General features: G+C 42.6%; 1 protein-coding gene across 1 annotated transcript in view; it reads left to right on the top strand.

Moving 5' to 3' along the window:
* Positions 1-211: 211 nt before the first annotated feature.
* Positions 212-17,468, top strand: part of cox15 (cytochrome c oxidase assembly homolog 15 (yeast)) — a 19,789-nt gene continuing 2,532 nt past the window's right edge. The window contains exons 1-7 of the mRNA XM_084092270.1: positions 212-401; positions 1,758-1,933; positions 6,084-6,206; positions 7,239-7,425; positions 8,243-8,410; positions 9,131-9,212; positions 16,157-16,311. Of these exons, the coding sequence (XP_083948396.1) occupies positions 327-401; positions 1,758-1,933; positions 6,084-6,206; positions 7,239-7,425; positions 8,243-8,410; positions 9,131-9,212; positions 16,157-16,311 (966 nt within the window). The 5' untranslated portion in view covers positions 212-326. The remainder of the gene's footprint in view (positions 402-1,757; positions 1,934-6,083; positions 6,207-7,238; positions 7,426-8,242; positions 8,411-9,130; positions 9,213-16,156; positions 16,312-17,468) is intronic.

The following is a 17,468-nucleotide window of genomic DNA, read 5'->3' as shown; positions in this document are numbered from 1 at the left end:
CACACACACACTCTCTCTCTCTCTCTCTCTCTCTCTCTCTCTCTCTCTCTCTCTCTCTCTCTCTCTCTCACACACACACACACACACACACACACACACACACAGCCTGTGTGGAGCTGAACTGACAAGAGTTTGGACTCGCCCTTGAGGAGAAGGGTAGATCACGTGATTCTCCCGCATGAGCAGCAGGGGGCGCTAACTGCTCTGAGAAGGAAGCGGACAACAAAACCTGAAGAAGAAGAGGGGGAGCAGCGAGTTACCGACATGTTACGTGACTAGTTTTGTAATATTAAATAATCATAAGAAGATTATCGGAGCTCGAGATCATGGTGCTCCCAGTGCTCAGGCTTGCCGTGTCGTGTCGCTGTCAAACTGCGTGGAGGAACTTGCAACAGATACAAGTAAGACACATGGACACTATTATGACAGCAGCGGTGCATGTGGGAATTATAACGTTATATATCATCATCATGACCTCGATGTTCTGAATGGAGATTCTAGCTCAATTTAACAACGTTTTTAAACGACGGTACACATTTTAGAAATGTCCCTCAGTGTGTCACATATCACACACACATATATATATAATGTATGAAATAGTGTTATTAAAAAAAAAAAACTATTGAATACAGATATTAACTCAACTACTGTCACGTGCAGTCAAGATCCCTGATGCGGAGCGTCTGAAAACTGCACTTACTGCCTTTAAACGTCCACGCTGTCATTAAAGTCACCATGAAATCAAAATAGACCATATTTTATTTTTCCAAAGTTTCCAAGTCCCTCCAGTGGGAATTATTTTGTACTCCCTGAAACGCCTCCATTGTAGTCTTGAGTTTCTTCTGGGAACGAACACGTCACAATATTCCTCATTATAATAATTCATGCGCAGAATAAAGGGGCGGGGCCTGGTTGAGTTAGTTAGTAGTGTGTTAAACTGGTGGTTATGGTAAGGGGCGGGACAGTTCCCAAACACACTCGAAGCGCTCGACCAATCACAACACACTGCTCCAGCCGACCAATCAGAGCACATTGTGCTTTTCAGGAGGAGGGGCTTCATAGAGACAGGAAGTAAACAGAGCATTACTGACAGACTGGGAAGAGAGGAGCTGCAACAATGGAGAACATGAGGAGAATAATCAACATTCAAGCAGGAAAACCTGTTCTAGTAGAGCCTGAAACACTGTAAAAGAGCATAAAACGTCCTCTTTTAAAGGAGTCTAATGGCGCTTTTCCACGGCACGGCACGGCTCGGTTCGCTTTAGCTCGGTTTGCTTTTCCACTGCAGTTAGTACGCTTCAAAGTGGGTGGGATATAGACTGATCGTTATTGTCCCTACACTGTTTGTAGGTCCGGTGGTAGCCGTGTGCATTTAAGAGCTGAGCTACTAATCCGCTCTTCGGCAACCAACGAGAGGAACGTCTGCACTTCGTCCACTGACCACGATTCAGCCATTTTTTTTTTTGAAGTTTTTTTTCCGTCATGCAAGTAGTTTAAAAACAGGTGCTACAGCGGTGGCTGTTACTGGCTACGACGCTGGTAGTGCCGATTCTGTCTGACCAATCAGTGATCTGCAGTGTTTTCACGTCACATTTTAGTATCGGTACGTTACGCTCGGAAGCTCTACAGAGATGGTACCATTTAAAGCGAGCGTACCGTACTATGCAGTGGAAAAGCGCCATAACTTTACTACGATTGGATACTTTTATGCACCTGTATGTCAGTCATTCATTGAAATGTATGTTTCTTGTCAATAGCGAACCCCTTTGAGGCAATGGCTGCTGAAGAGAAGACAGACCACAGTGACCACAGAGAGCGTGTCGGGCAGAAGCGCGTCGTTCCCCAACGTGGCGTCGGATCGTGTGATTGGCCGCTGGCTGCTGGGCTGCAGTGGACTGGTTCTGGGCGCTGTGGTTCTGGGAGGCGTTACCAGGTAAAAACACTAAACAAACAATAATTACTTTATTTTATTTCATCCCAACCACACCTTTTAAACTCAAACACGACTAGATAAAAATCCATCGGGGGTTGTATGCAGTCGTTTAATATTTAGTAGATTACAAGCTCAGATATTCTCACTGTGAAGTTATTTTTCGTTCTTTGAAAGGTATTTGAAACACCTTTGCAGCGATAAACTGTTAGCGAACATCCTGACTCCGCCCACATTTCCTGACTCCGCCCACATAGAGCATCACAGTCCCGCCCACAGCCGGTGCCGGAAGTAAGAATTCAATACAATTTCTCCATTGACAGTTGGGATATAAGCCATAAAAACGTAACCATACATGGTAGACTTAAAACCAGCTACGGCTGTACTAAGCGATTGTATATGCTCATATAACCGCCAAAAGTTCATGGGGCACTAGCCTTGTTTTGAGATAAATTCCTTTTATTCGCGATGTCTTGGATAAGTACTTCATTACCCACAATCCTGAACAATCGCACAATCCTGAACAATCGAATAATCCCACAATCCCACAGTGATGCATCTGATTGGTGGAACTCGTGTAACTGTCTGTTAAACCCCGCGAAGGTCCGTGAAGACTGAAGATCATTAATAAAAAAATAAAAAAATAAAAAAAGCTGTGTTGCGTTTTTGCACGGTAGACTTATCAGTGCAATCATGATCTCTTGGCTGCCATGATGGCTTTTTTCAAGGAGGAAAACAAAAGTGTTCAAATTGTGAAAACCACTTCAAATCAGGTCATGTAGTTGAGTGTAACGTTAGCGTGTCCGAGGGTCAGCTTGTGGGTTTTGTAAGGGCCAGCATGAGGGACAAGACCTACAAAGTTGTGGTGAGTTTTGCAGGGAGGTTGGTAACGTTAGTTAGCATTATCGTTCACGTTAGCTAGGCTACTGTAGCCTTCATATGGTACGAGTCATATCAAGCATTTTATGATGCCACTGTCAAAACAGTATTTAGCCTAGGCATACATGCATTTACTGAACATTTGTGTAATAATTCATGGCAAGTTAATAAACTGAATATGATGGTGGTCCAAGAGCGGTCCATGCATCAGACCGGTGGCGTGGTGCACTTTCTGGTTTGCTGACCATCACGTTTTAATTTTCACTTGTTGTGGATATTAAGACAATACATTAAATGTTATTAAAATTAAGGATGAACTATAACTTCATGAATAAAATGAGCATGGACCACAAGTGGGAAATTGTTGGAGTATTTGTTGGAGTAACGCCGCGGACCGCCAGATCTGCACCCGTGAGCCGCGGTCCACCAGCCTTGCTATCCGGCTACCAGCAGTTTCATAAACACGTCCACCCACAACACAACATGCTAGACATTACAAATAATTGTATAGTTATCGTTAACCGCTTTCACACACGCACACAATATAAAATACACGATGATAAATATAAAATTCAATACACAATAACTATATAAAACACTTTTATTTACACGATTACTACTGAAAGAACTGCTATTAACTGCACATTCACTACGATAAATGACCGCACTGGAGGAAAAAGTTTGCGTGGCCGTCGTCAGATTTGGAAGTCGCTCAAAAGGCTCTTTCGCGGTTGTGGCTTCAGTCGACTTCAGTGAGGCGCGGTGGTTTATGGGATGAGTAGTTCCTTCGCTCGGAAATGAATTATGTACACAGTCTTGTACCTTTGACTTTTTTGGGATTTTCCCTTCATTTTTTCACTCGAAATGATATGTTGTATGCTTATGAGTTCAGCCGTAGCTGGTTATCCTCAGACATGCTCTAAAACTCTTTAGATACGGATTTTCCAAAACGTCAATGGGAGAAATGAATGGGAAATTTACTTCCGGCACCTAAGCGCTCTCGAGCTGTGGGCGGGACTGTGATGCTCTATTTCTGTTAGCGAACATCCTGACTCCACCCACATTTCCTCTTAGCGAACATCTTGACTCCGCCCACATTTCTGTTAGCGAACATCTTGACTCCGCCCACATTTCCTCTTAGCGAACATCCTGACTCCGCCCACATTTCTTTTAGCGAACATCCTGACTCCGCCCACATTTCTGTTAGCGAACATCTTGACTCCGCCCACATTTTCTCTTAGCGAACATCCTGACTCCGCCCACATTTCTGTTAGCGAACATCTTGACTCCGCCCACATTTCTCTTAGCGAACATCCTGACTCCGCCCACATTTCTGTTAGCGAACATCTTGACTCCGCCCACATTTCTCTTAGCGAACATCCTGACTCCGCCCACATTTCTGTTAGCGAACATCTTGACTCCGCCCACATTTAGATGAATGAGTAAACATGAGCTGCTCTTTCCTCTCAATAACAGAATAAACACACAATAACAATGAGAAAACAGCAGTTCAGAAAGCATCTGATCATAGTGATGTGGAGATGTTTGTTCCAGCTCTGAGATTCAGATCTACAGTCACGTTTACTCATACAGCACTTTATACAATAGATTGATTTTAAGCAGCAGCTTTACAGTATTAAACATGAAAAACAGTGTCAGTGTCTCTTTCAGTCAGAATTACAGATTCAGTTTCTACTATAAAGCGGCTCTCCAGTGTGTTCCTGTTTTTACTCGCGTCTGAACAGAAGAAATGGAGATTTACAGCTCAAAGAAGGCGGAGCCTCAGAGCCACACCCACCTGTTACATCATCACCACACTGACCAATGGGAGTTTGAGGACGTTTAACCAGCCGGAGAGTTCACTTTGGCAAGAACTCCTGAAACAAACTCCAAATCATCTTCAGTTTTGGCCTGTTCTGTAGAGATGTGGTGTAAACTGACTCCCAGTTACCGTGAGCTTCAGCTCTGCGTCATGATTTACAGCATTGATTTTAATAGAGATAATTAATTGTTTCCCAAAGCTGAGGCTGAACGCGTCCTTTTGGGAAATCAAACTGAAATTGGTTAATTTTATATCAGCCTCCGTATAATGATTACACTCGTTCTTACTAATATAACATCAAGGCTCCAACAGCTGGGGTACTATTTTTAAAACATTGCATTTCTGTAGATGACTGACTTTTATTATGAATACTGAGTTTTGTCTAATTTAAGCACATTTTTATAAGGAACTGAGACTGATAATCCAACGTTAGTTTTACTTTTTAGACTTTAACTCTTTAAAATCATGCAGTTATCTAATAAATGAAAAAGTACTCACTTTGAATTGAAACGTAGGGTGTATATGAACACGTTTGAAGTTTGTTATTCTATCATATTTAGCATTTCATGAGGATAACCATAAACACTCATGAAAATGTACACAATGCAAATGATGCTTGATTGATATCACTTATTTCCCATCGAACCAGCATACAAATGATTGAAGTGAGTTAGTGTTAGTTTAATGAGAAATAAACTAGCATCAAATGCATTGTGTACATTTATTTTTGGTTATTAAGTACAGTCAAACCTTCAACATTTCTCACATTATCACAGTTCATTCGCTTAGCTATAAATATGAGCAGAACTCAGAGTTATGAACTCAGCTGATATTTGACTGGTTTTGTCCGTCCTTCTGTTAGACTGTCTCACACATGAATTATGTTGAATATCTGTCAGCTGTTAAATTTAACTACACAATTAGATAATACCAGTTTAGCTCAACCAATCACCAAGCAATGCTTCATTGTGTTCAGTCTGTGTGTAAAAAGAGCATTAGCAATTAAAGAAAACACACTTCAGCAAAACATAATCAGCTCAAAGTGTCCGAATCATTTCTGGTCCCAAATGTGTATAAATGTCACTGGTAGTCGCTGTATGAAGAGTGTTTGGGTTTAATATGTCACAGTTTACTTTATTTTGCTCTCCTCACTTACAGAAATGAACTATAGTGTCCTGATCACACACTAGTGAAATGATATCAAAACTTATATCTGGTGTCTGAATAATGTTTGGTTTGACTGTGTTTGGGCTTGTTTATTCGCAATCTCTTTCATATTTTCATGAGCAAGCGATCGCTTATTACGTGTCGACACAAACCGGTATTGAAACCGGTGCATCTATAGCAGAAGATGATTAAATATGACTAACAGTTAATAACAGGCTGTGTTTGATGGCACAGAGTTTTGAAGGACCTGTTCAACACGCGTGAAACATGTTTCTGATCCCTCAGGTTGACGGAGTCCGGGCTGTCGATGGTTGACTGGCATTTAGTGAAAGAGATGAAGCCGCCACAGACTCAAGCCGAGTGGGAGGACGAGTTCTCCAAGTACAAACAGTTCCCAGAGTTCAAAATGTGAGTATATGTTTCTCACTCACTAGAGGAACATTTGATACTGTATAGATAACACACTGATACTGTACTGGCATGAAGCTTACAGGAGTAGTTCACTTCAGAATTAAAGTTTCCTGATGATTTACTCTCCCCCCGTCCTCCAAGATGTTCATGTCTTTCTTTCTTCAGTCGAAAAGAAATGAAGGTTTTTGAGTGAATCATTCCAGGATGTTTCTCCATATAGTGTCTTCAATGGGGTCCAACGGGTCGAAGGTCCAGATGTGAGTTTCAGTGCAGCTTCAAAGTCTCGACACGATCCAGCCGAGGAATAAGAGTCTCATCTAGACAATCCAGCGGACATTTAATAATAAAAATAAACATTTATATACTTTTAACCACAAATGCTCGTCTTGCACGTCCACGACTTCACGCATTACGTAATCAGGTTGAAAGGTCACGCGTGTTCCGGTTCAGAAATGTGGAGTCGGGCGAGAAACTCATTCATCTCATTTTCAACTTCAAAATCATCCGACATCATTGTTTTACCTTTTATGTATTTTTTTTTTTTTTGTAAATGGCGTTTGACTTAGTCTTTGCACATTGGCTTTGTAAACACCAGATCAGTTCTTCCGCCTACGTCACGCTTGACCTTTCAACCTGATTACGTAATGTGTGTCTCATCACAGCTAGTGCAAGACCAGCATTTGTGGTTAAAAGTATATAAATGTTTATTTTGTTTAGAAATGTCCGCTGGTTTGTCTAGATAAGACTCTTATTCCTCGGCTGGATCGTGTCGAGACTTTGAAGCTGCACTGAAACTCACATCTGGACCTTCGACCCGTTGGACCCCATTGAAGACACTATCAAAAATCCTGGAACGTTTTCCTCAAAAACCTTCATTTCTTTTCCACTGAAGAAAGAAAGACGTGAACATCTTGGATGACGAGTAAATCATCAGGACATTTTAATTCTGAGGTGAACTAATCCTTTAAATTACAGTGTGTTTGATTACATGCAGATTGCCTTTACTCAACGCTGCCCTGTTTTCAACAGCATGAACCACGACATGACCCTGACGGAGTTCAAGTTCATCTTCTACATGGAGTGGGGTCACCGCATGTGGGGTCGGCTGGTGGGATTAGCGTACATTCTCCCTGCGGCGTATTTCTGGAGAAGAGGATTCTTCAGCCGCTCCATGAAGCCTCGAGTTCTGGGTCTTTGTGGCTTCGTCGTCTTCCAGGTAACCCGTCCTGCAAGCTCGTTTCCACCATAGAATTAAAAATACAAAGGTAATTGCAACTTTTGTCTCATAATTCTGAGTTTATAACTTGCATGGTAGGTGTTATTAATTAATTTTTTATTTTATTATTTAAGGGTGTAACAATATATCGTGTCACAATATATCGCAATACAAAAATGCAACAATATGTATCGTGGATAGTTCACCCAAAATAAAAATTACTGTGTGAGATTAAATTCAAGTTTTCAGAGTTTTAGTGTCAGTACTATATTAATCTACTATATAATGTTGAATATAATGTATAATAATGCAATGGGGGAATATTAGTGTGTCCTGATGATGCCAAATGTCTGATGTTACCAGTAAAAAGTGTCCTACATTATTTTAAATATATCTAGTCAATGACAGTGAAAGTATATTCGTCTAAAATAATTCTGTGTTTTCAGCTTCAGAATCATGAATATTGTTATTCTGGTGTCTCTATTGTCCTGTGCTTTGGGTTTCAGCACCAAGTCCAAGTCTATTTATTTACACCCACAATGTAATATCAAATTTAGCATTTAAATCAAGTTCATTTTTTGTTAAACTTTTATCATATGTCTTGGAGTATCACAATAATATCATATCGTGAGTTCAGTATCGTGATATGTATCGAATCGTGACATGAGGGGTATAGTTACACCCCTACTATTATTATATATGTACATGTTATTAATTGTTTATTATGATTTTAAATTGAAATGTGTATGATGCTGTAGCACTTCCTTGTGTCAGTCAGTTGAGATTGTGTTGTTGAGTGACCGGGTCACATGTCCAGGGTCTTCTGGGCTGGTATATGGTGAAGAGCGGGCTGGAGGAGAAGCCGGAGTCGTTCGATGTCCCCCGGGTCAGTCAGTACCGGCTGGCGGCTCACCTGGGCTCGGCTCTGCTGCTGTACTGCGCCAGTCTCTGGACCGGCCTCACGCTCATGCTGCCCAACAACAGGGTAAGCTGAGCCTTCAGATGCTGTTTCTGCTGTTTCTGCTGGTCAGACGGGTTTCAGATTAACACCCATAATTACGTAAACACATAATACGCATGTGCACGCCATCAGTGTTTTCACATATTCGCGTTTTTGAAGTTTGCGTGGAGATGATAAATTATTTTTTTCAAAATTTTTCAACGCCTGCACCTTGTAACCTATTTCAAGGTTTGTGTTCTCGAGCCTCCAGGCCTTGGTGCGAGTGTTTTCTGTTAGAACGGTGTCGTGTTAGCGGCCCCTAAGTTAGTAACTAATGATCTTTGCAACGGAAATGAATCAAAACTAACTTTATCTGGACAATAACTTTATTCTAGAGCTGCTGTAAAGCCTAAACAATCTCTGTTACTTTAATTTCCTATTATCGCTGTAAAGCTGATTTGAAACAATCTGTTTGTTAAAAGCGCTGTATAAATGAAGGTGACTTGACTTGACCCGCCAAATGCGGGTAAAGATCAACTGTTGCTGGTAACGCTGTCAAATCACTAGCCATTTTGGCGTGTTACTTATTATGTTTACTCAATTTGCTCAATTCCCCCTTTAAGTTCAATTCCTCAGAAGTTCTGAATGGCCGGGCACTTAAATTTAGTAGCCAGATTGGCTGGTGAGTGAAAAAGTTCATTTCAAACCCTGCTGACCGCTGTTACAGCTCTTATTCAGCTCTTATTCAGCTCTTATTCACTGCAGATTCCTGACAGCCGAAAGATGCTCCATCTGAGGAGGTTTGCCAAGGTTACAGGCGGTCTGGTCTTCCTCACGGCTCTCTCAGGTACCAGCAAATGCATCACCTAACTTGATAAATGATTCATTTGTGCACATCATTTTTTTTAAATCATGTGCACAAATTGGCAATAAGTTGTATAATGGGCAAACAAGCAGCCTATCACTCGACAACACTTTCTATGATCAAATCAATTCCAGATTGACAAAATCAAGTTTATTTCTGCTTCCGAGACGCCGTTTCACTGTCACATCAGAGAAGATTTCATGATGATCTAAAAGTCCCCCTGTAATCAATATCTTTGATCCCCAAAATGACACATTTAAATGTTTTTCCTTGAAAAAAAAGTCTTCATGCCTATTAAAATAGCTTGAATGTAACTCGACACCCTTGCCTCATTTAGTATACGTGGTTCTATGAATATGCAAATGAGCCCCGCCTCCACTCACTCACTCAGCTCAGAGATCCACTGGTTGACGATCACACGTTGATCTGATTGGTTACAAGGTAGTTTGTGACGTCAGAAACACCAGCGATTTCAAAGCGTGTTTTTGAGACTGTCTTTGGTTCACTGCAGTTTTAAGGAGAAAATACTTAGCAATGGGGTCAACTTATGAATTTACACATGGTTTGTCTTAAAGCATATTAATAACACCACACTGACACATAAACAACATTAAAAGCTGGATTTTCACCACAGGGGGACTAAATATAATAAACTTTCATGATGATGAAGAACTGCAAAGTCTCTTGACCATGATCGTGATACAGATGGTAATCCAAATCAAACAGATGTTTTAGTTTTAGCAAAGTATCCGAAGCATGGGCTGTAAAGGCTCCACCCTCTTCTGGATAGGGGGTGGGGAGCAACAGCTCATTTGCATTTAAAGAAATATGCATGAAAACAGCATGTTTTTCCTTCCACTCAAAAAGGGTTGACCATGGTATAATAAATGATCTGCGGGGTATTTTGAGCTGAAACTTCAGACACATTCTGGGATGCCTGAGCTGAGACTTGTATTATATTGTTGAGAGATGTAGCCAAGCCTTGAGCTGGCCCAGGGAGAAGGACGTTGCTTGAAAGGAGGAGAGAAGGAGAGGAGAAAGCGATGCCACTGGCTCACAGATGGGGCAGGGCAGAGTACCTGTAAAGGTGGGCTAGTCGCTGCGATGATCACATCGTATTTTGCATATCTTTTTCTGGTTGACCCAGTGACCCCTTGGAAAGACAAGTTGGCGACCGAGGAAGAACGGTGACAACTAGGAAAGACAGCTGACATTTGGGAAAGACCAAAACTGGGGTGTGGAGGTTTGGTAGGCCGAAGCACAACCTTCGCGAGGAGGAACCCATTGCTAATCGCTATGGAAAGTTACATTACAAGATACCCCCAGGGTCGAGTGAGAGCGGGGGAGGATGATCGGCCCAGTGGACAGACCATTGTTATGACCACTCATGATGGACAATCGACTATGGAACAGTTAAGCGATGTATTCCGGGTCTGCAGATGTGGGAAGATATGTAAAAATGAGAGGGGGCTGAAGATACATCAGTCAAAGATGGAAATGCTTGCAACCGGAACATAATGTACAATGCACAGGGAAACCTGGTGAGACGGAGGGGAGGCCGGGGCAGGAGGCAAACCACAGCCCCCGGAATCTCCAGGCACATGATGAAGACGGGAGCAGGAACGGCATCGCCGATGTGTCAGAGGACACAAAGCACCAGGCAGAGATGGGGGTACCACAGGACATTAGATGACCTGGACAGGACATATGTGTAGGAGTGGCCCGAAAGAAATCAGTGAACTGGCCCCCTGCAGTGGCAAGGAAGGAGTGGGAGAGGTTTGATCACGATGTGGATGAGGTGCTTGAAACAGCCTTGGCAGGAGATGTGGGTAAGAAGCTCAAGGCTATGGGTACCATTTTTTGGAGCATAGGCGCTGATCGCTTCGGAAAAAAAAGAGCTGAAGGCCAAAACAAATATCCAGCCAAAGGAAAGCAGATGCGTGAAGGAAATAGCAATCCTTAGAGGGGATCTGCGGAGGCTGAGTAAGGCATTTCGTGAAGTAACAGACCAACACTCACGGAAATCCGTGACAACTTGAGGGAGTGCATTAAGATCTTGCAAAGAGCTGAATGTCACCGTAGGGACAGGAAGCGACGAATGAAGGAGAGGACAGATTTCACCAAGAATCCTTTCAAATATCTGTCGAAACTTCTGGGTGATGTATGATCAGGGGAGTTGAAAGTAACAAAGGAGGAGGTGGAGGAGCGCCTTCGTCAGGTCCATAGTGACCCCAGAAGGGAGGACAGCCTGGAGGAGATTGAGAAACTCATAAAACCAACAGAACCAGCTACCCCCTTCAGAGCTGAGGAACCGAGCTGGCAGGAGGTGAACTCCTTTCTCAGGAAGGCCAGAGCAAAATCAGCCCCAGGGCCGAATGGCATTTAGTATAAAGGTGTACAAGTATGGTGAAAGGCTCAAGAGATGACTTTGGAAGCTACTGAGAGTGGCATGGAAGAAGGATTTCCTTGCTGATATTTGGCTGGTCACTGAGGGATGCTTCATGCCTAAGGATGAGAACTCTATAGGGATTGAGCAATTCCGTACAATCTCACTCCTTAATGTCGAAGGCAAGATTTTTCTTGGGATTCTGGCGAAGAGGCTGACCACCTTTGGTGGACAACGGGTACATGGACACATCCGTCCAAAAGGGGGGAGTTTCAGGGGTAGCAGGCTGTCTTGAGCACACCAGCATAATCACCAAGATTATCAAAGATGCGAAGAAGAACCGTGGTGACCTGGCAGTTCTTTGGCTTGATTTAACAAATGCATTTGGGACAATACCCCACAAGCTGGTGGATTTGATGTAGAAAGACCTACCATGGCCCAGAGCGATTCCAGAAGCTCTTGCAGCATTACTATGACAACTTTAACATGCGCTTCACCTGTGGAGACTTTACCACTGAATGGCAGAGGCAAGAGGTGGGCATTGGCACTGCTCAATCTCAGTGATTTTGTTTTCGGCAGCTATGAACCTACTCGTTAAATCAGCAGAGAAGTTGCGTCGAGGCACAATGTTGGCAAGTGGCATCCAGCAGGTACCTATAAGAGCATTTATGGATGACCTCACCATCATGGCAAAATCAGTACCTGAAAGGGAGATGGATCTTGGAGGATCTGGTTGAGCTCACTGATTGGGCAAGGATGGAGTTCAAACCAGAAAAGTCCAGAAGCCTGGTATTGAGGAAGGGGCGCATCCAGTACCGGTTCCGTTTTAGGATCATCATCCCAACAGTCCAAGAGAGACTGGTGAGGAGCTTGGGGAAATGGTACAGGGCAGACCTCAATGATTATCCAAGCAGATACCTGGATGACATCCCTAGGGAAGAGCGGCCTACCCGTGAAGTATAAGGCCTGGGATTACCAACACGGGGTACTCCCTAGGCTGCTCTGGCCTCTGCTTGTTTATGAGATACCTGTCTCTACCGTTGAGGGATTGGAGAGGAAGATTAACACCTATTTGAGGAGGTGACTGGGCATCCCAAGAAGCTTCTGCTCCATTGGCTTGTATGGCACAGGCAGCAAGCTGCAGCTGCCAGTGACATCAGTGATCGAGGAGTATAAAGTGACAAAGACACGCCAGGCCATGATGCTGCGAGACAGCAAGGACAAAAGAGTACGCCAAGCAGGTGTTGTGGTCAGGACAGGTCGTAAATGGTCAGCCAGCAGAGCACTGTTGGAGGCTGAGGATTGACTGTATCATGCTGACATCGTTGGGATAGTAACTCTGGGCAGGCTTGGACTGGGTTGCTCCACCAGAACGAGCTGGAAAAAAGCTGACCTAAAAGAACGCCATGGCATGGTGCAGAGGGAGGTCCGTAAAGCAGAGGAGGAAACCTGGCATGTCAAGGCTGTCGCCATGAAAAAACAGGGCAGCTGGACAAGGTGGGAGGGCGAACGAGAAAGGGCCCTGACGTGGCAGGACATCTGGACCATGGAAGGACTATGAATAAAGTTCTTGATGTGTTCTGTCTACAATGTCCTGCCTACTCCATCAGACCTCCATATCTGGGGGATGGCAGAGAGCCTCAGCTGCACGCTGTGTGGAAAGCTAGCCAATCTTGAGCATGTCCTTTCAGCATGCCAGTCAAGCTTGGCAGACGGGAAATTCTGGTGGCGTCATGAAAAGATCCTGTCTCGGTTGGTGGATGGTGTGGAACAGGCAAGGAAGAAAGGTAAACAACTTTCTGACAGGCACCACTTTATCCATTTCGTCAGGACAGGAGAGAGCACTGTAGCAGGACGGAGGAGCAGAGGGATCCTGGCCTCAGCAAATGACTGGGAGATCCGGGCAGACCTGAAGAAGCAGCTCAAATTCCCAGAGGAGATAGCACACACTAGCCTCAGACCAGATATTGTCCTCTGGTCTAGAGGTACCAAGCAGGTGGTGCTTATAGAGTTATAACAGTACCCCGGGAAGAGAGGATGGAAGAGGCACATGAGCGCAAGAACAAAAATATCAAGGTCTTATCCTCGAGAGCCAGCAAAAAGGATGGAAGGTCTAGAATCTACCAGTAGAGTTCGGCTGCAGAGGTTTTGCTGAACAGTCGCTCTGGAGAACCCTTGGATTGTTGGGGATTGAAGGGATGGCCAGGAACCGGCTGATAGGCAATGTTACTGAACAGGCGGAAACGTTATCTAATTGGATTTGGATACAGCGGGAGGTGCAGTGGCTGAGACAACCTGTTGAAGGACTAAAAACGGCATAGAGTTTGGTGGTGGTCAGCAGGGGTAGATCCAGGACGCTGGATCTGCTGTCGAGCCCTCCCGAGGTGTCATGGGCTTAAATCGACGAAACACCAAGGAAGGGGGGTGCCCATCTGTATATAAGCACAATAATGTGTTCATAATAATAAAACAGCTTCTAATCCATGTATTAGAAAACTAGGCTAGGTTTTTATTTTATGTACACCTATTTAATGTTTAATATTCAGGGATGTGATTTTTCCGGATTAATCCGGAATTCCGGATTTTCCGACCTGAAAATGTGACCTACGTGAATCATGCAGATCTGTAAAAAAAATAAAATAAATGGGGGGGTAATCTCACAGCCGTCACCATGGTAACCCGGGACGGAACCACAATCGCCGCGAATCGCGGCCACACCGGGCGGCACGTCAACATGGTTACAGATGGCAGAGAGATGCAATCTTTCCCCGCCCAGCGAGTGCTTGAAGTGCGTCAGAAACAGAGCGCGCGCGCGATCAGTTGTTGGTAATTTGTTGTGTAGCGTGCGCGACGCCGCATCCATATAGACAGCATTGCTTTTTTTTGAGGGCGCTTAACACACAGGCTCGTAGAAACGGGTCTGGCAGCTCGCGCCAGTTCTAGACGCGGTGAAAGTTTCCTGATTGTGACGGATGGCCGAATTTACATGACACATTATAAATGAGCATTATAGTCTGCGATAGATACAGTGGCAAAAAGAAGAGAAGAGGATAAAAGGGGATAAAGACAGAGGTAAAGTGATGTAGTGAATGAACAGTTTATCTAATTGCATAGGAGTAAGATACTATAATTTTTAATGGCAGTTATTTTTACCTTAAACTTAATGTTAGCAGTTGTTCTGAGTTCTCCAGACTGTGTGATTTTGTTACAATCATGTCAGTTTTAAGACGCATTTTTTATTATCACTTTTTTATTAATGTTTTACCCTACAGTTGTGCAGTTTTGGGGGGAATACAGTAGGCTACAGGCCAAAAGTTTGGAAACATTACTATTTTTAATGTTTTTGAAAGAAGTTTCTTCTGCTCATCAAGCCTGCATTTATTTGCTCAAAAATACAGATTTTTTTTTTTTAATATTGTGATATATTATTACAATTTAAAATAATTGGTTTTCAATTTATTATACTTTAAATTATAATTTATTTCTGTGAAGCAAAGCTGAATTTTCAGGATCATTACTCCAGTCTTCAGCATGTGACATCCAGTCTATCACATGATCCTTTAGAAATCACTCTAATATTCTGATTTATTATGAGTGTTGGAAACAGTTCTGCTGCCTAAAATATTTGATGAATAAAAGGTTAAAAAGAACTGCATTTATTCAAAATAAAAAAAATATTTTCTAATAATATAAATCTTCTTTACTATCACTTTTTATCAATTTAACACATCCTTGCTGAATAAAAGTATTGATTTATTTCAAAAAAAGAAAGAAAAAAATTACTGAACCCAAATTACTGACCAGTAGTGTATATTGTTACAAAATATTTCTATTTTTTTTTTTTAATTCTTCTTCTTTTTTATTTTTATTTTATTACTTTTTATTCATCAAAGTATCCTAAAAGTATCACAGGTTATTAAAAAATATTAAGCAGCAGAACTGTTTCCAACTTTGATAATGAATCATCATATTAGAATGATTTCTAAAGGACTGCAGTAATGATCCTGAAAATTCAGCTTTGCATCACAGAAATAAATGATAATTTAAAGTATAGGCTAATAAATGGAAAACCAATTATTTTAAATTGTAATAATATATCACAATATTGCATTTTTTTTTGTTATGTTGTTATGTGTCATACTCATGACATAAGTTGGATATTGCACATTAAGCAGTTTAAGTTTGGTGTAAAATTTTTTAAAAATATATATTTTATTTTTTAAATTCAAATAAGTTGTTGTCATGTGTCATAAAAAGTTGGATGTTTTTATCGGTTTGATCGGCGGGGGGGGGGGGGGGGGGGTGTCAGTATATTTTCCTGCTTTTTTGTCCTTAGCCAATCACATGCCTGAATATTATAAAATATGTGGTATTAGTATTGTACAGTAAAGCACTGTTGACATGGAGGAAATGTGAATTTGACTTGGAAAATGTAATCTTTCCTTTAAAGAGTGACGGTCAGGAGGAAGAGTTGTGAAGGCAGTTTATTCTGATGTAAAGGTGTAACTCTAGTAATGCTGAAGCGTGTTTGATCTCACAGGTGCGTTTGTCGCTGGACTGGACGCAGGTTTGGTTTATAACTCCTTCCCGAAGATGGGTGAGCGCTGGATCCCTGACGATCTGCTGGCCTTCTCCCCCACCATCAAGAACATGTTCGAAAATCCCACAACTGTTCAGTTCGACCACCGCATTCTGGTACGGACGATGTGTGTGAGTGTGAGTGTGTGTTGAAGCGGATGTGATTGAGCTGATGTGTGTGTGTGTGTGTGTGTGTGAGTGTGAGTGTTGAAGTGGATGTGATTGAGCTGATGTGTGTATGTGTGAGTGAGTGTGTGTGTGTGAATCATCTCAATGATTCGCATATTAACACTGGTTTGCTGCCACCTACTGGCGGGTTCAGTCTCACATTTAAAGTGTAAATTGCAGGTTAACCACCACAACCAATTAATGTGTAAATTAAAGTGCTCAATATGTATATATTTAAAAAAAAAATGTCTTAAAATGCGTTAAAATAACATTTATTGGGGTTTCTTCAAAGGTAGCGTGTATTTTACAGTGACTGGGTGATGACGTCATAAGAGGGAGTGGCAGCCCATACTCTGCTAGATTCCCACTGTGTGTGGCTTGACTATGGAGAACGACTGGGAGACTGATAACATTAGGGAACAAGCCAAAGTCTTTTCAAGATCTTGCCGTCATGTAGAATAGCAAGGAGGGACAACGACTGAAGACATTATTTACTTACATGGTGTCAGTAGTCCTAATCAGAGCTGTAGAGATGCACACACTGCACAGGCACACGGCGCTTTGCCGACTTCTGCTGACAGATCGCGATATTGTCTGCTAAAACGCAACTCTGCAACGACACGGAGCTGTCGCGAGATACGCGCCTTTAACTGGATTAAGCCGAGAAAAGCCGTTTTGGACGGACCGAGCTCAAGGCGGATGAGCGCAGCCCGCGGGAGGGCAGGTGTGTTTCTGCGGCGGGGTCCAGTTAGCGAAAGATGGACAAAAATCACAGAGTGCCGAGCAACCGAACTCTGAACGCCGTGGAGGTGAATTTTGATGTATTCGTACATCCCGCACAAACACAATAGTTAACCATTTTTGCTAGCTAGGTCTCCAATATAACTGCTAGACTAACGGTAACTCTAGGCTTGGAGTCCCTCTTATGACGTCACGCCCAGCCTAGTGGAAGGGAGAGGGAGTGCTTAAAACCACTGTAAAAAGTACCAACTTTTCATATTATATTCAGCATTTTGGTATAAAAAACATATAAAACAATGGTGGGCGGTTCTTATCTTTATGTTTAATAAGCACATTGCATTATCTTCGTGAAAAATTGAACCTGC

Source organism: Abramis brama (genome assembly GCF_963993115.1).
Source record: "Abramis brama genome assembly, chromosome: 19".
Lineage (NCBI taxonomy): Eukaryota > Metazoa > Chordata > Actinopteri > Cypriniformes > Leuciscidae > Abramis > Abramis brama.
This window is presented reverse-complemented; position numbering and strand designations above follow the sequence as displayed.